At 48.1% G+C, this 24,260-nt stretch overlaps 1 protein-coding gene across 1 annotated transcript; it reads left to right on the plus strand.

The window, feature by feature from the left end:
• The first annotated feature begins 21,500 nt into the window (after positions 1-21,500).
• On the plus strand, positions 21,501-22,520 carry LOC135820052 (uncharacterized). Its single transcript, XM_065333356.1, has one exon. It carries the CDS (start codon positions 21,501-21,503, stop codon positions 22,518-22,520), a length of 1,020 nt encoding a protein of 339 aa, XP_065189428.1.
• Positions 22,521-24,260: the final 1,740 nt, after the last annotated feature.

Genomic DNA, 24,260 nt, shown 5'->3' on the forward strand with positions numbered 1-24,260 from the left:
CCTGAGCGGGTTCTTTAGAGAAATGTAGCTGTTTTTCTTGGTGGACTTGTCTATGTCCAGCTACATAAGCAGATGATGATGGTCATTGTCTGTTTCTGAGCTGCGAACGGGCAGAAAGGTGAGACAATGTGGGATTTTGACCATTTGTGCTGACCTTTGAATTTCAATGTACCTCTCTATAACATGACCCAGCTGTAATGTCATTGGTCGCATTGATTTGATTTTTGGTTTGCTTGTAGAGCGCTGGCACTCATATGCAGTGACCCACAAAATTTGACACTGCTGTGAATAGTTTAGTCGCAAAGTGAAGATTCACGGGTAAAAAGCCCCAAACTGTCAGATAGGTTATTTTTGAGCTTTCACCAGCCCTGGGCGAGTTCTTTAGAGAAATGTGGCTGTTTTTCTTGGTGGACTTGTCTATGTCCAGCTACACAAGGAGATGAGGATGGTCATATTCGTTTTCTGAGCTGCGAACGGGCAGAAAGGTGAGACAATGTGGGATTTTGACCATTTGTGCTGACCTTTGAATTTCAATGTACCTCTCTATAACATGACCCGGCTGTAATGTCATTGGTCGCATTGACTTGATTTTTGGTTTGCTTGTAGGGCGCTGGCACCCATATGCAGTGACCCAGAAAATTTGACACTGCTGTGAATAGTTTAGTCGCAAAGTGAAGATTCACGGGTAAAAAGCCCCAAACTGTCAGATAGGTTGTTTTTCAGCTTTCAGCAGCCCTGGGCGAGTTCTTTAGAGAAATGTGGCTGTTTTTCTTGGTGGACTTGTCTATGTCCAGCTACACAAGGAGATGAGGATGGTCATATTCGTTTTCTGAGCTGCGAAAGGGCAGAAAGGTGAGACAATGTGGGATTTTGACCATTTGTGCTGACCTTTGAATTTCAATGTACCTCTCTATAACATGACCCAGCTGTAATGTCATTGGTCGCATTGACTTGATTTTTGGTTTGCTTGTAGGGCGCTGGCACCCATATGCAGTGACCCAGAAAATTTGACACTGCTGTGAATAGTTTAGTCGCAAAGTGAAGATTCACGGGTAAAAAGCCCCAAACTGTCAGATAGGTTATTTTTGAGCTTTCACCAGCCCTGGGCGAGTTCTTTAGAGAAATGTGGCTGTTTTTCTTGGTGGACTTGTCTATGTCCAGCTACACAAGGAGATGAGGATGGTCATATTCGTTTTCTGAGGTGCGAACGGGCAGAAAGGTGAGAAAATGTGGGATTTTGACCATTTGTGCTGACCTTTGAATTTCAATGTAGGTCTCTATAACGTGACCCAGCTGCATTGTCAATGGTCGCATTGATTTTATTTTTGGTTTGCTTGGAGGGCGCTGGCACCCACATTCAGTGGCCGAGAAAATTTGACACTGCTGTGAATAGTTTAGTCGCAAAGTGAAGATTCACGGGTAAAAAGCCCCAAACTGTCAGATAGGTTATTTTTGAGCTTTCAGCAGCCCTGGGCGGGTTCTTTAGAGAAATGTAGCTGTTTTTCTTGTTGGACTTGTCTATGTCCAGCTACAGAAGGAGATGAGGATGGCCATATTCGTTTTCTGAGCTGCGAACGGGCAGAAAGGTGAGACAATGTGGGATTTTGACCATTTGTGCTGACCTTTGAATTTCAATGTAGGTCTCTATAACGTGACCCAGCTGCATTGTCAATGATCGCATTGATTTGATTTTTGGTTTGCTTGTAGGGCGCTGTCACCCACATTCAGTGACCCAGAAAATTTGGCACTGCTGTGAATAGTTTAGTCGCAAAGTGAAGATTCACGGGTAAAAAGCCCCAAACTGTCAGATAGGTTATTTTTGAGCTTTCAGCAGCCCTGGGCGGGTTCTTTAGACAAATGTAGCTGTTTTTCTTGGTGGACTTGTCTATGTCCAGCTACACAAGGAGATGAGGATGGTCATTGTCCGTTACTGAGCTGCGAACGGGCAGAAAGGTGAGACAATGTGGGATTTTGACCATTTGTGCTGACCTTTGAATTTCAATGTACCTCTCTATAACACGACCCAGCTGTAATATCATTGGTCGCATTGATTTGATTTTTGGTTTGCTTGGAGGGCGCTGGCACCCACATTCAGTGGTCTAGAAAATTTGACACTGCTGTGAATAGTTTAGTCGCAAAGTGAAGATTCACGGGTAAAAAGCCCCAAACTGTCAGATAGGTTATTTTTGAGCTTTCAGCAGCCCTGGGCGGGTTCTTTAGAGAAATGTAGCTGTTTTTCTTGGTGGACTTGTCTATGTCCAGCTACACAAGGAGATGAGGATGGTCATTGTCCGTTACTGAGCTGCGAACGGGCAGAAAGGTGAGACAATGTGGGATTTTGACCATTTGTGCTGACCTTTGAATTTCAATGTACCTCTCTATAACACGACCCAGCTGTAATATCATTGGTCGCATTGATTTGATTTTTGGTTTGCTTGGAGGGCGCTGGCACCCACATTCAGTGGTCTAGAAAATTTGACACTGCTGTGAATGGTTTAGTCGCAAAGTGAAGATTCACGGGTAAAAAGCCCCAAACTGTCAGATAGGTTATTTTTGAGCTTTCAGCAGCCCTGGGCGAGTTATTTAGAGAAATGTGGCTGTTTTTCTTGGTGGACTTGTCTATGTCCAGCTACACAAGGAGATGAGGATGGCCATATTCGTTTTCTGAGCTGCGAACGGGCAGAAAGGTGAGAAAATGTCGGATTTTGACCATTTGTGCTGACCTTTGAATTTCAATGTAGGTCTCTATAAAGTGACCCAGCTGCATTGTCAATGGTCGCATTGATTTGATTTTTGGTTTGCTTGTAGGGCGCTGGCACCCACATTCAGTGACCTAGAAAATTTGACACTGCTGTGAATAGTTTAGTCGCAAAGTGAAGATTCACGGGTAAAAAGCCCCAAACTGTCAGATAGGTTACTTTTGAGCTTTCAGCAGCCCTGGGAGGGTTCTTTAGAGAAATGTAGCTGTTTTTCTTGGTGGACTTGTCTATGTCCAGCTACACAAGGAGATGATGATGGTCATTGTCTGTTTCTGAGCTGCGAACGGGCAGAAAGGTGAGACAATGTGGGATTTTGACCATTTGTGCTGACCTTTGAATTGCAATGTACCTGTCTATAACATGACCCAGCTGTAATTTCATTGGTCGCATTGATTCGATTTTTGGTTTGCTTGTAGGGCGCTGGCACCCATATGCAGTGACCCAGAAAATTTGACACTGCTGTGAATAGTTTAGTCGCAAAGTGAAGATTCACGGGTAAAAAGCCCCAAAGTGTCAGATAGGTTATTTTTGAGCTTTCAGCAGCCCTGGGCGGTTTCTTTAGAGAAATGTAGCTGTTTTTCTTGGTGGACTTGTCTATGTCCAGCTACACAAGGAGATGATGATGGTCATTGTCTGTTTCTGAGCTGCGAATGGGCAGAAAAGTGAGAGAATGTGGGATTTGGACCATTTGCGCTGAACTTTGAATTTCAATGTACCTCTCTATAACATGACCCAGCTGTAATGTCATTGTTCGCATTGATTTGATTTTTGGTTTGCTTGTAGGGCACTGGCACCCATATGCAGTGACCCAGAAAATTTGACACTGCTGTGAATAGTTTAGTCGCAAAGTGAAGATTCACGGGTAAAAAGCCCCAAACTGTCAGATAGGTTATTTTTGAGCTTTCAGCAGCCCTGGGCGAGTTCTTTAGAGAAATGTGGCTGTTTTTCTTGGTGGACTTGTCTATGTCCAGCTACAAAAGGATATGAGGATGGTCATATTCGTTTTCTGAGCTGCGAACGGGCAGAAAGGTGAGAAAATGTCGGATTTTGACCATTTGTGCTGACCTTTGAATTTCAATGTAGGTCTCTATAACGTGACCCAGCTGCATTGTCAATGGTCGCATTGATTTGATTTTTGGTTTGCTTGTAGGGCGCTGGCACCCACATTCAGTGACCCAGAAAATTTGGCACCGCTGTGAATAGTTTAGTCGCAAAATGAAGATTCACGGGTAAAAAGCCCCAAACTGTCAGATAGGTTATTTTTGAGCTTTCAGCAGCCCTGGGCGAATTCTTTAGAGAAATGTGGCTGTTTTTCTTGGTGGACTTGTCTATGTCCAGCTACAGAAGGAGATGAGGATGGCCATATTCGTTTTCTGAGCTGCGAACGGGCAGAAAGGTGAGACAATTTGGGATTTTGACCATTTGTGCTGACCTTTGAATTTCAATGTAGGTCTCTATAACGTGACCCAGCTGCATTGTCAATGATCGCATTGGTTTGATTTTTGGTTTGCTTGTAGGGCGCTGGCACCCACATTCAGTGACCTAGAAAATTTGACACTGCTGTGAATAGTTTAGTCGCAAAGTGAAAATTGACGGGTAAAAAGCCCCAAACTGTCAGATAGGTTATTTTTGAGCTCTCAGCAGCCCTGGGCGGGTTCTTTAGAGAAATGTAGCTGTTTTTCTTGGTGGACTTGTCTATGTCCAGCTACATAAGCAGATGATGATGGTCATTGTCTGTTTCTGAGCTGCGAACGGGCAGAAAGGTGAGACAATGTGGGATTTTGACCATTTGTGCTGACCTTTGAATTTCAATGTACCTCTCTATAACATGACCCAGCTGTAATGTCATTGGTCGCATTGATTTGATTTTTGGTTTGCTTGTAGGGCGCTGGCACCCATATGCAGTGACCCAGAAAATTTGACACTGCTGTGAATAGTTTAGTCGCAAAGTGAAGATTCACGGGTAAAAAGCCCCAAACTGTCAGATAGGTTATTTTTGAGCTTTCACCAGCCCTGGGCGAGTTCTTTAGAGAAATGTGGCTGTTTTCTTGGTGGACTTGTCTATGTCCAGCTACACAAGGAGATAAGGCTGGTCATATTCGTTTTCTGAGCTGCGAACGGGCAGTAAGGTGAGAAAATGTGGGATTTTGACCATTTGTGCTGACCTTTGAATTTCAATGTAGGTCTCTATAACGTGACCCAGCTGCATTGTCAATGGTCGCATTGATTTTATTTTTGGTTTGCTTGGAGGGCGCTGGCACCCCCATTCAGTGACCTATAAAATTTGACACTGCTGTGAATAGTTTAGTCGCAAAGTGAAGATTCACGGGTAAAAAGCCCCAAACTGTCAGATAGGTTATTTTTGAGCTTTCAGCAGCCCTGGGCGGGTTCTTTAGAGAAATGTAGCTGTTTTTCTTGGTGGACTTGTCTATGTCCAGCTACATAAGCAGATGATGATGGTCATAGTCTGTTTCTGAGCTGCGAACGCGCAGAAAGGTGAGACAATGTGGGATTTTGACCATTTGTGCTGACCTTTGAATTTCAATGTACCTCTCTATAACATGACCCAGCTGTAATGTCAGTGGTTGCATTGATTTGAGCTTTGGTTTGCTTGTAGGGCGCTGGCACCCACATTCAGTGACCCAGAAAATTTGGCACTGCTGTGAATAGTTTAGTCGCAAAGTGAAGATTCACGGGTAAAAAGCCCCAAACTGTCAGATAGGTTATTTTTGAGCTTTCAGCAGCCCTGGGCGAGTTCTTTAGAGAAATGTGGCTGTTTTTCTTGGTGGACTTGTCTATGTCCAGCTACACAAGGAGATGAGGATGGTCATATTCGTTTTCTGAGCTGCGAACGGGCAGAAAGGTGAGAAAATGTCGGATTTTGACCATTTGTGCTGACCTTTGAATTTCAATGTAGGTCTCTATAACGTGACCCAGCTGCATTGTCAATGGTCGCATTGATTTGATTTTGGGTTTTCTTGTAGGGCGCTGGCACCCACATTTAGTGACCCAGAAAATTTGGCACTGCTGTGAATAGTTAAGTCGCAAAGTGAAGATTCACGGGTAAAAAGCCCCAAACTGTCAGATAGGTTATTTTTGAGCTTTCAGCAGCCCTGGGTGAGTTCTTTAGAGAAAAGTGGCTGTTTTTCTTGGTGGACTTGTCTATGGCCAGCTACACAAGGAGATGAGGATGGTCATATTCGTTTTCTGAGCTGCGAACGGGCAGAAAGGTGAGAAAATGTCGGATATTGACCATTTGTGCTGACCGTTGAATTTCAATGTAGGTTTCTATAACGTGACCCAGCTGCATTGTCAATGGTCGCATTGATTTGATTTTTGGTTTGCTTGTAGGTTACTGGCACCCATATGCAGTGACCCAGAAAATTTGACACGGCTGTGAATAGTTTAGTCGCAAAGTGAAGATTCACGGGTAAAAAGCCCCAAACTGTCAGATAGGTTATTTTTGAATTTTCAGCAGCCCTGGGCGAGTTCTTTAGAGAGGAACATGGCTGTTTTTCTTGGTGGACTTGTCTATGTCCAGCTACACAAGGAGATGAGGATGGTCATATTCGTTTTCTGAGCTGCGAACGGGCAGAAAGGTGAGAAAATGTGGGATTTTGACCATTTGTGCTGACCTTTGAATTTCAATGTAGGTCTCTATAACGTGACCCAGCTGCATTGTCAATGGTCGCATTGATTTGATTTTTGGTTTGCTTGGAGAGCGCTGGCACCCACATTTAGTGACCCAGAAAATTTGGCACTGCTGTGAATAGTTTAGTCGCAAAGTGAAGATTCACGGGTAAAAAGCCCCAAACTGTCAGATAGGTTATTTTTGAGCTTTCAGCAGCCCTGGGCGGGTTCTTTAGAGAAATGTAGCTGTTTTTCTTGGTGGACTTGTCTATGTCCAGCTACACAAGGAGATGATGATGGTCATTGTCTGTTTCTGAGCTGCGAGCGGGCAGAAAGGTGAGACAATGTGGGATTTTGACCATTTGTGCTGACCTTTGAATTTCAATGTACCTCTCTATAACATGACCCAGCTGTAATGTCATTGGTCGCATTGATTTGATTTTTGGTTTGCTTGTAGGGCGCCGGCACCCATATGCAGTGACCTAGAAAATTTGACACTGCTGTGAATAGTTTAGTCGCAAAGTGAAGATTCACGGGTAAAAAGCCCCAAACTGTCAGATAGGTTATTTTTGAGCTTTCAGCAGCCCTGGGCGAGTTGTTTAGAGAAATGTAGCTGTTTGTCTTGGTGGACTCTTCTATGTCCAGCTACACAAGGAGATGAGGATGGTCATATTCGTTTTCTGAGCTACGAACGGGCAGAAAGGTGAGAAAATGTCGGATTTTGACCATTTGTGCTGACCTTTGAATTTCAATGTAGGTCTCTATAACGTGACCCAGCTGCATTGTCAATGGTCGCATTGATTTGATTTTTGGTTTGCTAGTAGGGTGCTGGCACCCACATTCAGTGACGCAGAAAATTTGGCACTGCTGTGAATAGTTTAGTCGCAAAGTGAAGATTCACGGGTAAAAAGCCCCAAACTGTCAGATAGGTTATTTTTCAGCTTTCAGCAGCCCTGGGCGAGTTCTTTAGAGAAATGTAGCTGTTTTTCTTGGTGGACTTGTCTATGTCCAGCTACACAAGGAGATGATGATGATCATTGTCTGTTTCTGAGCTGCGAACGAGCAGAAAGGTGAGACAATGTGGGATTTTGACCATTTGTGCTGACCTTTGAATTTCAATGTACCTCTCTATAACATGACCCAGCTGTAATGTCATTGGTCGCATTGATTTGATTTTTGGTTTGCTTGAAGGGCGCTGGCACCCATATGCAGTGACCCACAAAATTTGACACTGCTGTGAATAGTTTAGTCGCAAAGTGAAGATTCATGGGTAAAAAGCCCCAAACTGTCAGTTAGGTTATTTTTGAGCTTTCAGCAGCCCTGAGCGGGTTCTTTAGAGAAATGTAGCTGTTTTTCTTGGTGGACTTGTCTATGTCCAGCTACATAAGCAGATGATGATGGTCATTGTCTGTTTCTGAGCTGCGAACGGGCAGAAAGGTGAGACAATGTGGGATTTTGACCATTTGTGCTGACCTTTGAATTTCAATGTACCTCTCTATAACATGACCCAGCTGTAATGTCATTGGTCGCATTGATTTGATTTTTGGTTTGCTTGTAGAGCGCTGGCACTCATATGCAGTGACCCACAAAATTTGACACTGCTGTGAATAGTTTAGTCGCAAAGTGAAGATTCACGGGTAAAAAGCCCCAAACTGTCAGATAGGTTATTTTTGAGCTTTCACCAGCCCTGGGCGAGTTCTTTAGAGAAATGTGGCTGTTTTTCTTGGTGGACTTGTCTATGTCCAGCTACACAAGGAGATGAGGATGGTCATATTCGTTTTCTGAGCTGCGAACGGGCAGAAAGGTGAGACAATGTGGGATTTTGACCATTTGTGCTGACCTTTGAATTTCAATGTACCTCTCTATAACATGACCCGGCTGTAATGTCATTGGTCGCATTGACTTGATTTTTGGTTTGCTTGTAGGGCGCTGGCACCCATATGCAGTGACCCAGAAAATTTGACACTGCTGTGAATAGTTTAGTCGCAAAGTGAAGATTCACGGGTAAAAAGCCCCAAACTGTCAGATAGGTTGTTTTTCAGCTTTCAGCAGCCCTGGGCGAGTTCTTTAGAGAAATGTGGCTGTTTTTCTTGGTGGACTTGTCTATGTCCAGCTACACAATGAGATGAGGATGGTCATATTCGTTTTCTGAGCTGCGAAAGGGCAGAAAGGTGAGACAATGTGGGATTTTGACCATTTGTGCTGACCTTTGAATTTCAATGTACCTCTCTATAACATGACCCAGCTGTAATGTCATTGGTCGCATTGACTTGATTTTTGGTTTGCTTGTAGGGCGCTGGCACCCATATGCAGTGACCCAGAAAATTTGACACTGCTGTGAATAGTTTAGTCGCAAAGTGAAGATTCACGGGTAAAAAGCCCCAAACTGTCAGATAGGTTATTTTTGAGCTTTCACCAGCCCTGGGCGAGTTCTTTAGAGAAATGTGGCTGTTTTTCTTGGTGGACTTGTCTATGTCCAGCTACACAAGGAGATGAGGATGGTCATATTCGTTTTCTGAGGTGCGAACGGTCAGAAAGGTGAGAAAATGTGGGATTTTGACCATTTGTGCTGACCTTTGAATTTCAATGTAGGTCTCTATAACGTGACCCAGCTGCATTGTCAATGGTCGCATTGATTTTATTTTTGGTTTGCTTGGAGGGCGCTGGCACCCACATTCAGTGGCCGAGAAAATTTGACACTGCTGTGAATAGTTTAGTCGCAAAGTGAAGATTCACGGGTAAAAAGCCCCAAACTGTCAGATAGGTTATTTTTGAGCTTTCAGCAGCCCTGGGCGGGTTCTTTAGAGAAATGTAGCTGTTTTTCTTGTTGGACTTGTCTATGTCCAGCTACAGAAGGAGATGAGGATGGCCATATTCGTTTTCTGAGCTGCGAACGGGCAGAAAGGTGAGACAATGTGGGATTTTGACCATTTGTGCTGACCTTTGAATTTCAATGTAGGTCTCTATAACGTGACCCAGCTGCATTGTCAATGATCGCATTGATTTGATTTTTGGTTTGCTTGTAGGGCGCTGGCACCCACATTCAGTGACCCAGAAAATTTGGCACTGCTGTGAATAGTTTAGTCGCAAAGTGAAGATTCACGGGTAAAAAGCCCCAAACTGTCAGATAGGTTATTTTTGAGCTTTCAGCAGCCCTGGGCGGGTTCTTTAGAGAAATGTAGCTGTTTTTCTTGGTGGACTTGTCTATGTCCAGCTACACAAGGAGATGAGGATGGTCATTGTCCGTTACTGAGCTGCGAACGGGCAGAAAGGTGAGACAATGTGGGATTTTGACCATTTGTGCTGACCTTTGAATTTCAATGTACCTCTCTATAACACGACCCAGCTGTAATATCATTGGTCGCATTGATTTGATTTTTGGTTTGCTTGGAGGGCGCTGGCACCCACATTCAGTGGTCTAGAAAATTTGACACTGCTGTGAATAGTTTAGTCGCAAAGTGAAGATTCACGGGTAAAAAGCCCCAAACTGTCAGATAGGTTATTTTTGAGCTTTCAGCAGCCCTGGGCGGGTTCTTTAGAGAAATGTAGCTGTTTTTCTTGGTGGACTTGTCTATGTCCAGCTACACAAGGAGATGAGGATGGTCATTGTCCGTTACTGAGCTGCGAACGGGCAGAAAGGTGAGACAATGTGGGATTTTGACCATTTGTGCTGACCTTTGAATTTCAATGTACCTCTCTATAACACGACCCAGCTGTAATATCATTGGTCGCATTGATTTGATTTTTGGTTTGCTTGGAGGGCGCTGGCACCCACATTCAGTGGTCTAGAAAATTTGACACTGCTGTGAATGGTTTAGTCGCAAAGTGAAGATTCACGGGTAAAAAGCCCCAAACTGTCAGATAGGTTATTTTTGAGCTTTCAGCAGCCCTGGGCGAGTTATTTAGAGAAATGTGGCTGTTTTTCTTGGTGGACTTGTCTATGTCCAGCTACACAAGGAGATGAGGATGGCCATATTCGTTTTCTGAGCTGCGAACGGGCAGAAAGGTGAGAAAATGTCGGATTTTGACCATTTGTGCTGACCTTTGAATTTCAATGTAGGTCTCTATAAAGTGACCCAGCTGCATTGTCAATGGTCGCATTGATTTGATTTTTGGTTTGCTTGTAGGGCGCTGGCACCCACATTCAGTGACCTAGAAAATTTGACACTGCTGTGAATAGTTTAGTCGCAAAGTGAAGATTCACGGGTAAAAAGCCCCAAACTGTCAGATAGGTTGTTTTTCAGCTTTCAGCAGCCCTGGGCGAGTTCTTTAGAGAAATGTGGCTGTTTTTCTTGGTGGACTTGTCTATGTCCAGCTACACAAGGAGATGAGGATGGTCATATTCGTTTTCTGAGCTGCGAAAGGGCAGAAAGGTGAGACAATGTGGGATTTTGACCATTTGTGCTGACCTTTGAATTTCAATGTACCTCTCTATAACATGACCCAGCTGTAATGTCATTGGTCGCATTGACTTGATTTTTGGTTTGCTTGTAGGGCGCTGGCACCCATATGCAGTGACCCAGAAAATTTGACACTGCTGTGAATAGTTTAGTCGCAAAGTGAAGATTCACGGGTAAAAAGCCCCAAACTGTCAGATAGGTTATTTTTGAGCTTTCAGCAGCCCTGGGCGAGTTCTTTAGAGAAATGTGGCTGTTTTTCTTGGTGGACTTGTCTATGTCCAGCTACACAAGGAGATGAGGATGGTCATATTCGTTTTCTGAGGTGCGAACGGGCAGAAAGGTGAGAAAATGTGGGATTTTGACCATTTGTGCTGACCTTTGAATTTCAATGTAGGTCTCTATAACGTGACCCAGCTGCATTGTCAATGGTCGCATTGATTTTATTTTTGGTTTGCTTGGAGGGCGCTGGCACCCACATTCAGTGGCCGAGAAAATTTGACACTGCTGTGAATAGTTTAGTCGCAAAGTGAAGATTCACGGGTAAAAAGCCCCAAACTGTCAGATAGGTTATTTTTGAGCTTTCAGCAGCCCTGGGCGGGTTCTTTAGAGAAATGTAGCTGTTTTTCTTGTTGGACTTGTCTATGTCCAGCTACAGAAGGAGATGAGGATGGCCATATTCGTTTTCTGAGCTGCGAACGGGCAGAAAGGTGAGACAATGTGGGATTTTGACCATTTGTGCTGACCTTTGAATTTCAATGTAGGTCTCTATAACGTGACCCAGCTGCATTGTCAATGATCGCATTGATTTGATTTTTGGTTTGCTTGTAGGGCGCTGGCACCCACATTCAGTGACCCAGAAAATTTGGCACTGCTGTGAATAGTTTAGTCGCAAAGTGAAGATTCACGGGTAAAAAGCCCCAAACTGTCAGATAGGTTATTTTTGAGCTTTCAGCAGCCCTGGGCGGGTTCTTTAGAGAAATGTAGCTGTTTTTCTTGGTGGACTTGTCTATGTCCAGCTACACAAGGAGATGAGGATGGTCATTGTCCGTTACTGAGCTGCGAACGGGCAGAAAGGTGAGACAATGTGGGATTTTGACCATTTGTGCTGACCTTTGAATTTCAATGTACCTCTCTATAACACGACCCAGCTGTAATATCATTGGTCGCATTGATTTGATTTTTGGTTTGCTTGGAGGGCGCTGGCACCCACATTCAGTGGTCTAGAAAATTTGACACTGCTGTGAATGGTTTAGTCGCAAAGTGAAGATTCACGGGTAAAAAGCCCCAAACTGTCAGATAGGTTATTTTTGAGCTTTCAGCAGCCCTGGGCGAGTTATTTAGAGAAATGTGGCTGTTTTTCTTGGTGGACTTGTCTATGTCCAGCTACACAAGGAGATGAGGATGGCCATATTCGTTTTCTGAGCTGCGAACGGGCAGAAAGGTGAGAAAATGTCGGATTTTGACCATTTGTGCTGACCTTTGAATTTCAATGTAGGTCTCTATAAAGTGACCCAGCTGCATTGTCAATGGTCGCATTGATTTGATTTTTGGTTTGTTTGTAGGGCGCTGGCACCCACATTCAGTGACCTAGAAAATTTGACACTGCTGTGAATAGTTTAGTCGCAAAGTGAAGATTCACGGGTAAAAAGCCCCAAACTATCAGATAGGTTATTTTTGAGCTTTCAGCAGCCCTGGGCGGGTTCTTTAGAGAAATGTAGCTGTTTTTCTTGGTGGACTTGTCTATGTCCAGCTACACAAGGAGATGATGATGGTCATTGTCTGTTTCTGAGCTGCGAACGTGCAGAAAGGTGAGACAATGTGGGATTTTGACCATTTGTGCTGACCTTTGAATTTCAATGTAGGTCTCTATAACGTGACCCAGCTGCATTGTCAATGGTCGCATTAATTTGATTTTTGGTTTGCTTGGAGGGCGCTGGCACCCACATTCAGTGACGTAGAAAATTTGACATTGCTGTAAATAGTTTAGTCGCAAAGTGAAGATTCACGGGTAAATAGCCCCAAACTGTCAGATAGGTTGTTTTTGAGCTTTCAGCAGCCCTGGGCGGGTTCTTTAGAGAAATGTAGCTGTTTTTCTTGGTGGACTGGTCTATGTCCAGCTACACAAGGAGATGAGGATGGTCATTGTCCGTTACTGAGCTGCGAACGGGCAGAAAGGTGAGACAATGTGGGATTTTGACCATTTGTGCTGACCTTTGAATTTCAATGTACCTCTCTATAACACGACCCAGCTGTAATATCATTGGTCGCATTGATTTGATTTTTGGTTTGCTTGGAGGGCGCTGGCACCCACATTCAGTGGTCTAGAAAATTTGACACTGCTGTGAATAGTTTAGTCGCAAAGTGAAGATTCACGGGTAAAAAGCCCCAAACTGTCAGATAGGTTATTTTTGAGCTTTCAGCAGCCCTGGGCGAGTTATTTAGAGAAATGTGGCTGTTTTTCTTGGTGGACTTGTCTATGTCCAGCTACACAAGGAGATGAGGATGGCCATATTCGTTTTCTCAGCTGCGAACGGGCAGAAAGGTGAGAAAATGTGGGATTTTGACCATTTGTGCTGACCTTTGAATTTCAATGTAGGTCTCTATAACGTGACCCAGCTGCATTGTCAATGGTCGCATTGATTTGATTTTTGGTTTGCTTGTAGGGCGCTGGCACCCACATTCAGTGACCCAGAAAATTTGGCACTGCTGTGAATAGTTTAGTCGCAAAGTGAAGATTCACGGGTAAAAAGCCCCAAACTGTCAGATAGGTTATTTTTGAGCTTTCAGCAGGCCTGGGCGGGTTCTTTAGAGAAATGTAGCTGTTTTTCTTGGTGGACTTGTCTATGTCCAGCTACACAAGGAGATGAGGATGGTCATTGTCCGTTACTGAGCTGCGAACGGGCAGAAAGGTGAGACAATGTGGGATTTTGACCATTTGTGCTGACCTTTGAATTTCAATGTACCTCTCTATAACATGACCCAGCTGTAATGTCATTGGTCGCATTGACTTGATTTTTGGTTTGCTTGTAGGGCGCTGGCACCCATATGCAGTGACCCAGAAAATTTGACACTGCTGTGAATAGTTTAGTCGCAAAGTGAAGATTCACGGGTAAAAAGCCCCAAACTGTCAGATAGGTTATTTTTCATCTTTCAGCAGCCCTGGGCGAGTTCTTTAGAGAAATGTGGCTGTTTTTCTTGGTGGACTTGTCTACGTCCACCTACAGATGGAGATAAGGATGGCCATATTCGTTTTCTGAGCTGTGAACGGGCAGAAAGGTGAGAAAATGTGGGATTTTGACCATTTGTGCTGACCTTTGAATTTCAATGTAGGTCTCTATAACGTGACCCAGCTGCATTGTCAATGGTCGCATTGGTTTGATTTTTGGTTTGCTTGTAGGGCGCTGGCACCTACATTCAGTGACCTAGAAAATTTGACACTGCTGTGAATAGTTTAGTCGGAAAGTGAGGATTCATGGGTAAAAAGCCCCAAACTGTCAGATAGGTTATTTTTGAGCTTTCAGCAGCCCTGGGCGGGTTCTTTAGAGAAATGTAGCTGTTTTTCTTGGTGGACTTGTTTATGTCCAGCTACACAAGGAGATGAGGATGGTCATATTCGTTTTCTGAGCTACGAACGGGCAGAAAGGTGAGAAAATGTGGGATTTTGACCATTTGTGCTGACCTTAGAATTTCAATGTAGGTCTCTATAACGTGACCCAGCTGCATTGTCAATGGTCACATTGATTTGATTTTTGGTTTGCTAGTAGGGCGCTGGCACCCACATTCAGTGACCCAAAAATTTGGCACTGCTGTGAATAGTTTAGTCGCAAAGTGAAGATTCACGGGTAAAAAGCCCCAAACTGTCAGATAGGTTATTTTTCAGCTTTCAGCAGCCCTGGGCGGGTTCTTTAGAGAAATGTAGCTGTTTTTCTTGATGGACTTGTCTATGTCCAGCTACACAAGGAGATGATGATGATCATTGTCTGTTTCTGAGCTGCGAATGGGCAGAAAGGTGAGACAATGTGGGATTTTGACCATTTGTGCTGACCTTTGAATTTCAATGTACCTCTCTATAACATGACCCAGCTGTAATGTCATTGGTCGCATTGATTTGATTTTTGGTTTGCTTGAAGGGCGCTGGCACCCATATGCAGTGACCCAGAAAATTTGACACTGCTGTGAATAGTTTAGTCGCAAAGTGAAGATTCACGGGTAAAAAGCCCCAAACTGTCAGATAGGTTATTTTTGAGCTTTCAGCAGCCCTGGGCGGGTTCTTTAGAGAAATGTAGCTGTTTTTCTTGGTGGACTTGTCTATGTCCAGCTACACAAGGAGATGAGGATGGTCATTGTCCGTTACTGAGCTGCGAACGGGCAGAAAGGTGAGACAATGTGGGATTTTGACCATTTGTGCTGTCGGAGTCGTGATGACGCCTGGTACCGTTCATGTATGATTTATGTGTCTGTTTTCGCTACAATCATTCTCTAGTTCTGTAGGTCATGTATGGTATCACTCATGCGTGAAATCATGTGATCATCAACCCTGTTTTTCCCGGGCTTGTGCTCCTGTGCACGAGACGTATGCTTCAGATGTATGGCCTTTTTCCCGCTGCACGGCATCTCACGTGCAGAGTTTTTCCGCGTGCAGTGCTCTAGCAGCTTTGGGTTTTGTTGTTGTTTTTTTATTCTCCTTGTCTTGGAAAGAGTTCATGGTGAACAGTGGTTGAATCCAATTCTAAGTTACTTCTCAGTTTAGCAGTGTCTTATGTCTGATATTCTTAGTGCATCCAAGATAATCCAAGATGGAGTTGGTGTTTTGAGAGTGAGAACTCGAACCAGTAAAGTTTGTCTCCATTGTTGAACGTGGGTTCGGAAAGTATCCGCAGTCGGTATTATAGTTACGGTACTGATGCAACCTGGTTCCGGGGAATACGGAACATAGTGGTCCTTCGAGCCGGATCACGTCCACGATGGAGAAGCTCAGGCGGAGTCAGCGCACGACGAAAGGCGTCGCAGCGCCAAAACTCGGGTACACAGACACCCAGTCCTACGCCGGTGCTAGTGGTGGAGATGACAGGATGACCGAAAGTAGGAGCGAAGCCGTCACCGCGAATTCAGCAGACAGGCTCAGCGCCAGGATAGCCGTGTTACAAGCGGAACAGGCTGTGGCGGAAAAGCGGCTGGAAATCGCCCGGTTGACGGAGCAGGCGATGTCGGAAGCCGAAGGGACGTTGAGGGAAAGGTCCGTTGAGACCTCCAGCTCTCCTGCGATGCGAGAAGAAGTCTTCCAGGAAGCGGGTGAGTTGCATGAGGCGGTTGCAGCCCAAGATACGTCGCTTATCGACTTTGACGATGATGTAGTTGCACCTAGTTCAGTTGCTGTTCCAACACCAACAGAGTCACACACGGTAGTCGGTGTAGAATCTCAGCCATCAGAAGGAGAGGCTTCCCATAGATCTACGCACGTAACGTCAGAATCAGCAGTAGGTCTACACCATGCAGAGGCCTGTCAGGCTAGCACACCACCACCGGTAGACGTAGTGATAGACGCACATGTAGAGAGGGACTCAGATGTCCAGCATGTCCGTGCATTCACTCCGGCACACAGCTACCACTACCAGGCACCGCCATGCGTAGTCCAAGATCCGATTCATGAACACCTGAATGAACCTCCGTTTCATCAACCAGAACCGCAGGCACAGGCACAGACACAGGTACTTCAAAGAACGATTGAACACACCACTGCTGTTGTAGCCGATGCCACTTACGCTGACTATCTAAGCGAGTCCATTCAGCGGGGAATAGGGCCCGAGCCCTGGGATAGGACATTCGTAGAGCGTCAGCAACTGCCGAGATCCAGTACTGGCAGTAGTCTACGCAGTGTAGAACGTGAGTTCCGGGCCAAGGAAGTTGCGTATCAGCAGCAACTACTACAGCTTCAGACGATGATCGATGAATCCGCGATCGTCGAGAAGCGGCGCCAGCGAGACGCTTACGCACTGCAGACGAACCTAGAGGAAGCTGAGGCGAGTAGGGCAATGGTCGAGCTAGCGTGCGACAAGCAAGCCAGGGATCTTGCGGCAGAACGAGAACGCAACGATGAGCTGGCCCGATCGATGACAGAGCTGAGGCAGCGGCTATTCGCAGCGGAGTATGCCCTACGAGAAAGCCGTGCCAGACAACGACGAGCGCCGAAGTCTGGTAGTGTCACTGAGCCTGTTAGAGAAGTACAAGGCTTACCGGTAGTGCAACCACAGCCTGCACAGGTCCACGAGGAGAGACGTGAGCGCTGCGAGTCGACCGCAAGCACAAGGCATAGCGGTATCCCGAGCACTACGTCACCCAGTCACCCACACGCATCCATGCCAGTACCCGCACCACGAAAGCACCGTCGCGACACGAGTGCACGTGCACGCGGCTACATGACAGTCTCAGACTCCGACTCAGAGTCAGGGCCACGTGGATACTCTAGTGCCAGAGCTACGGAGACGTGTACCGGTGGTAGGGGCGCAGCAAGTAATGCGAGTGAGGTCGAAGACGCGTACATGAGTGGTTGTACCTCTACTACCGGTACTATTACTGGCAGCACAGTTAACAGCAATCCTGCGCGTCAGATGGCAGACCTGGCCAGTGAGTTTGTAGGTGCAATCACCCAGGCCCTACGTCAAGGGCGGACCTCCCAGGTCGAGAATAGTAACGCTGGCATCAGACAGCTGGCTGCACGCCAGTCATCCACCAGCAGCAAGCTGCCAATCTTCTCTGGCAAGCCGGAGGAATGGCCCGCGTTCCTCGCGCTGTACCGAAGCAGCACGGAGCAATGCGCATACTCAAACGCAGAGAACGTCCAGCGCCTGCAGACCTGCCTGAAGGGACCAGCCCAGGAGGCAGTACAGCTGCTCCTGGCCGTGCCAGACAATGTAGACGAGGCCATCCGGACACTGGAGCGTCGTTTCGGCCGGCCGGAATTGGTAGTGAAACAGCTAATCGAGCAGGCCAAGGCGCTGAAGCCAGCCAGAGCAGAGGACACGGACGCCCTGCACTCCTTGGCCACATCTGTGAGGAACATCGTCCTCACTATGAAGCTGCTAAAGAGCCATGGCCACAGGAACAACCCTGCGATCCGTGATGAGCTGGTGGCCAAGCTGTCGCTCCCCCATCGAATGCAGTGGGGCGAGTATGTGAAGGCCAAGGGCCTTAGTACGGATGAACTAGACCTTGGTGTCTTGTCTGAGTGGTTGGCCGAACGAGCGGAAGCCGCCTCTCTGGTGACACCAACCTCCACCAAGACGGCCGCCGTTCAGCCAACCCCACCGCCTAGAAGGTCAACGACCCTGGCCGCAGTAACAGCGGGCACTACCCGCGACGCCACCTCTGACTCCCCAAGGAAGAAGAGGAGCTGCAGGAAGTGCCTGGAAGAGCACGCAATGGCACAGTGCAAGGAGTTCCAACAGCTACCCGTCCAGAAGCGATCAGAGCTGGTGCGCCTCTTGGGCCTGTGTGTGAACTGTCTACAGGACGGCCACTTCGCCAGAAATTGCACCTCGAGCCACTGCAGGAAGTGCAAAGGCAAGCACAACACGCTGCTCCACAGGGACGACTCTGACAGGCCTAGCAGCGGTAGCCAACAAAACGCCGCTCGCACCAACACCGCGAATATGGCTTCTGCAGCGAGCGCCCTGCATGCCGAAACCCCAGCAAACCTACCAGCTCTGATGACGACTGTGGGGACAGTGAGATGTGGAGACGTCGAGCTACAAGCAACGATCATGCTGGATTCTGGGTCCACCTGCAGCTTCATCACCACCGACATGGCTGAGAAGCTGAATGTCCCACCCGGTGAGACCACGTCCGTGCGCACGACTGTTCTCGGTGGCAGCTGTCTGCAGCACGAGTCCAGGATCGCCCCCATAGAGATCTGTCACAAAGACTCAACTGCAACAACCCCAGTGCAGGCGGTCGTTCTCCCTCAGATAACCGCCGACATGCAACGTGTGGACTGGGATGCGCAGAAGGCAAGCTGGCCACACCTGCGCGGGATGAATCCGGATACCCCAGCTAACCCAACTGTGGACATCCTACTGGGCCTTGACGTTCCACAGTTGCACGCCTCGCTAGCCGAACGCCATGGGCCTGGCCATGGTCCAATCGCAAGAAAGACACCACTCGGATGGATTTGTTTCGGTCTCCTGGAGGGGAGCGGAACATCGGCGGAACCAACCGTCCACCACGCCACACATGCCGCGACCGCAGAGCCCACCGAGCCAACCCTGGAGCTGAATGCCATGGTGCGTAGCATGTTCAATTTAGACACCATCCGCTCTACAGCCACGGGAGAGACCATGTCTCGAGCTGAGCGTGAAGCCGAGAAGGTGACTGACGACACCATGAGCCTCAACAACAACCGTGTCACCATTGGCATCCCGTGGGTCGCTGAAGACAGAAAGCCTCACGTGACCTCGAACAGACCGATGGCCCAACAACGACTGGCGAGTCTCCAACGGTCCCTGTACAAACGACCTGAGCTCGCAGCAGCGTACGCCGGTGTCATCCAACAGTACCTGACGAAGGGGTATATCCGCGAGGTACCCGAGACGGAAGTGCACAACGATGCGGATGACCAGTGGTTCCTACCCCACTTTCCCGTGATCAAGGAGGACCGCACCACCACCAAGGTGCGGATAGTGTTTGACGCGGCGGCCAAGAAGAACGACGTCTCGATCAACGAGGAGATGCACGCCGGCCCAGCACTACAGAACAACATCGTGAGTTGCCTACTCAAGTTCTGTAAGGAACCTGTGGCTCTGATGGCAGACATCAGCGAGATGTTCCTGCAAGTGGAGCTGGCTGAGAGAGACCGCAGGTATCACCGATTCCTGTGGGAGGTCGACGGAAGAGCCAAGGTGTTCGAATTCCAGCGAGTGTGCTTCGGGTGTAAGGCGTCGCCATACCTCGCCGGAAAGGCCGTCCAGGCTGTCGCGGCCACCTATGCCGCCGAAGGGTCACCCACACGTACCATCATCATGGACAACCTCTATGTGGACGACCTACTCGCGTCTGCGCCAACGCCAGAGGCGGCGGTGGGCCTACGTACTGACGTCCAGGAGACACTGGCCAAGGGAGGCTTCCATCTACGGAAGTGGATGTCGAACAGTGCAGAGGTCATGAAGTCTGTGCCAGAAGCCGACCGGGCGCCGAACACGCTGATCTCGGTAGCTGACCACCAACACCCCACGCTACCCTGCGTGAAGACGCTAGGAGTCGCCTGGGATGCTGAGAGCGACCATTTCACGTTCAAGTACCAGGTGCCCGTCATCACGCAGTACACCAAGCGCACTGTCCTGAGCAAGATGGCCTCTCTGTTTGACCCACGAGGGCAAGTGTCACCATACACCATCCGAGCAAAGGTCATGTTCCAGGACGCCTGCCTCCGCGGGCTGGAATGGGATGAGGAGTTCGCAGAGCCCGAGGCTAAGGGTTGGAGGAAGTTCTTCGAGGAACTGCCCAAGCTAGAAGCCGTGAGAGCCACCAGGTCATTCAAGGACCCAGACCGGGATCCGGCCGATGCAGAGCTCAGCCTCCATGTGTTCGTTGACACATCCGACGCAGCAGTCGCAACAGCAGTCTACGTACGGGCGAGTTATCCAGACGGCATGGCTCGGTCCACGCTGGCCATGGCCAAGGCTAAACCAGCCCCGCTACACCGACAGTCGATCCCCATGCTTGAGCTACGAGCAGCTGTACTCGGCGCCGAGGTAGCCGAACAAGTCGCCCAAGCCCTCGGCATCAGCTCGTCCGACATCACGTACTGGAGTGATAGCCTCAATGTCCTGTACTGGCTTCGCTCACACAGCCGCCGTTTCAAAGTCGAGGTGGGCAACAGGGTCAGCAAGATCCAAGCACTGTCGGACCCCCGTCAGTGGAGGCACGTTCCGACATCAATCAACCCTGCGGACAAGGGCACCCGGGGGCTATCTGCAGCCCAGCTCGCATCCGATGACGACTGGTGGCATGGCCCGAAGTTCCTACGCGGACCCGAGAGTGCATTCCCGGCGCGGCCGATCGAGGTTCCCAGTAGTCTGCCGGCAGAGCTGAAGAAGCGATCCGCTATGTCGTTCAGCGCGGTTCCAGGGAAGTACCAGCTTGACCCCTCCAACTTCTCGTCTTGGACGCGGCTCATCCGTATCACCGCTTGGTGTCAGCGCTTTGTACGTAACGTCCGTATACCGAGGGAGGCTGGCGCCAACAGACCAACACCCGCTCCACGACGCAAGTTTGGATCTGCCAAGTCAGTGAACGGTATGACAGTACCCGCTCTCTCCCCTGCAGAGGTCCAGGCGGCCGACGTGTTCTGGGTACGGAAGGCCCAGGAGGAGGTGTATGGCAAGGTCATCAAGCGACTGGAGTCCGGCAAGGAACCCGATCCCAACGAGCCATTGCTGAAGCTGCGACCCCAGCTGGAGGAGGTACATGGCACAACCGTACTGACGGTCGGTGGGAGACTCACCACTGCACACCATCTGCCGCTGACGACAAGACACCCCATCATCCTGCCACCGAAACATCGGGTCACAGCCCTGATCGTGGATGACGAAGACGAGAGATGTCAGCCATCCTCAGCAACCGGTACTGGCTGATAAACGGGAAGTCCGTTGTGCGACAGCATCGCCACAGGTGCGTCAAGTGCCGACGAGGCTACGCGAAGGCTTTGACTCCAATCATGGGAGGGTTGCCGGATTACCGGACCTCGTCACCACTTATCGCCTTCAGCAAGGTGACCATCGACTTTGCCGGTCCATTTCTGACGCGCCAGGGACGAGGCAAGGTGCAGCAGAAGCGGTATATCTGCGTATTCTCGTGCCTGCTGACCAGAGCGGTACATCTGGAGCCCGTCAACTCGCTCGACACAGATGGGTTCCTGATGGCGATGACCCGATTCTGCAAGAGGCGTGGAACCCCGGAGTTCATAGTGACAGACAGCGGGTCGAACTCCACCGCCGCAGAGCGACAGCTGCGCGAAGCCACCTGCACGATAGATCAAGACCGCCTAACCACCCACTCCGAGCTGCGAGATGTACAGTGGCATTTCAACCCACCGAGAACGCCCCACTTCGGTGGTGTAGTAGAAACGATGGTCAAGGCAGTCAAACGCGCACTCTGGCATGTGCTGCACCAGGCTGGCCTCACGGATGAGGAGTTCTCAACAGCGCTGGTACATGCCGAGGCAATGCTGAATTCCCGTCCCCTTACCACCGTATCATCTGACAGCGACGATCCAGAAGCGTTGACGCCAAACCACTTCCTGATGGGACGCGCGGCTGCAGTCACACACCTCGAGGCGGAGACAGAGGATCTGGAGAAGGTCCACCCCAGACGGCGCTGGCTGTTTCTACAAGTGCTGACAAGGCAAGTTTGGAAGAGGTGGCTGCGCGAGATGGTCCCGGCGCTAAACGTCCGGTCCAAGTGGTACAGGAAGGCAAAAGACGTCGAGGAGGGTGAGGTCTTCCTTGTCATGGATGAGAGTACTCCGCGCGCGACATGGCCTCTGGGACGCGTCACAGCCACATACCCAGGGCAAGATGGTGTCGTCCGTGCAGTCAACGTGAAGATCAAAGGCAAGGAGTATCGACGATCAGTTCATCGCCTCATCCCACTGGAGGTAACAGAGGGTGAGGTGGAGCTCGACTCCGAGAACTGCCCAGCCACAGCCAACGTCAATGTGGACAATGTCACCAGCTGAGCGAATAGTGGATGGTGGTACGGCAGTGGCGATGAGGTAGTAAGGCTGTGACTGTAGTGTTAGCAAGCAATCCACAATCAGAGTGAACAATACATCCAACCGGCTAGATAAGACGTATCCTCGTTCCCGGATATGTCTAGTGACGTTACGGCATGCATTTGACACAATGATGTTAGGTGTGACATCCAATAGCAGTTCCCCAGGAGTTAGAACATCACTCGGAATATTAGTTTGTCTCACTCGCATACATTGATTAGGCTATGATTCGTTCGCGAGGGAGGTATGTCGGAGTCGTGGTGACGCCTGGTACCGTTCATGTATGATTTATGTGTCTGTTTTCGCTACAATCATTCTCTAGTTCTGTAGGTCATGTATGGTATCACTCATGCGTGAAATCATGTGATCATCAACCCTGTTTTTCCCGGGCTTGTGCTCCTGTGCACGAGACGTATGCTTCAGATGTATGGCCTTTTTCCCGCTGCACGGCATCTCACGTGCAGAGTTTTTCCGCGTGCAGTGCTCTAGCAGCTTTGGGTTTTGTTGTTGTTTTTTTATTCTCCTTGTCTTGGAAAGAGTTCATGGTGAACAGTGGTTGAATCCAATTCTAAGTTACTTCTCAGTTTAGCAGTGTCTTATGTCTGATATTCTTAGTGCATCCAAGATAATCCAAGATGGAGTTGGTGTTTTGAGAGTGAGAACTCGAACCAGTAAAGTTTGTCTCCATTGTTGAACGTGGGTTCGGAAAGTATCCGCAGTCGGTATTATAGTTACGGTACTGATGCAACCTGGTTCCGGGGAATACGGAACATGTGCTGACCTTTGAATTTCAATGTAGGTCTCTATAACGTGACCCAGCTGCATTGTCAATGGTCGCATTAATTTGATTTTTGGTTTGCTTGTAGGGCGCTGGCACCCAAATTCAGTGACCCAGAAAATTTGGCACTGCTGTGAATAGTTTAGTCGCAAAGTGAAGATTCACGTGTAGAAAGCCCCAAATTGTCAGATAGGTTATTTTTGAGCTTTCAGCAGCCCTGGGCGAGTTCTTTAGAGAAATGTGGCTGTTTTTCTTGGTGGACTTGTCTATGTCCAGCTACACAAGGAGATGAGGATGGTCATATTCGTTTTCTGAGCTGCGAACGGGCAGAAAGGTGAGAAAATGTCGGATTTTGACCATTTGTGCTGACCTTTGAATTTCAATGTAGGTCTCTATAACGTGACCCAGCTGCATTGTCAATGGTCGCATTGATTTGATTTTTGGTTTGCTTGGAGGACGCTGGCACCCACATTTAGTGACCCAGAAAATTTGGCACTGCTGTGAATAGTTTAGACGCAAAGTGAAGATTCACGGGTAAAAAGCCCCAAACTGTCAGATAGGTTATTTTTGAGCTTTCAGCAGCCCTGGGCGGGTTCTTTAGAGAAATGTAGCTGTTTTTCTTGGTGGACTTGTCTATGTTCAGCTACACAAGTAGATGATGATGGTCATTGTCTGTTTCTGAGCTGCGAACGGGCAGAAAGGTGAGACAATGTGGGATTTTGACCATTTGTGCTGACCTTTGAATTTCAATGTACCTCTCTATAACATGACCCAGCTGTAATGTCATTGGTCGCATTGACTTGATTTTTGGTTTGCTTGTAGGGCGCTGGCACCCATATGCAGTGACCCAGAAAATTTGACACTGCTGGGAATAGTTTAGTCGCAAAACGAAGATTCACGGGTAAAAAGCCCCAAACTGTCAGATA

Source organism: Sycon ciliatum, chromosome 6, assembly GCF_964019385.1.
Source record: "Sycon ciliatum chromosome 6, ocSycCili1.1, whole genome shotgun sequence".
In the NCBI taxonomy this organism is placed as follows: domain Eukaryota; kingdom Metazoa; phylum Porifera; class Calcarea; order Leucosolenida; family Sycettidae; genus Sycon; species Sycon ciliatum.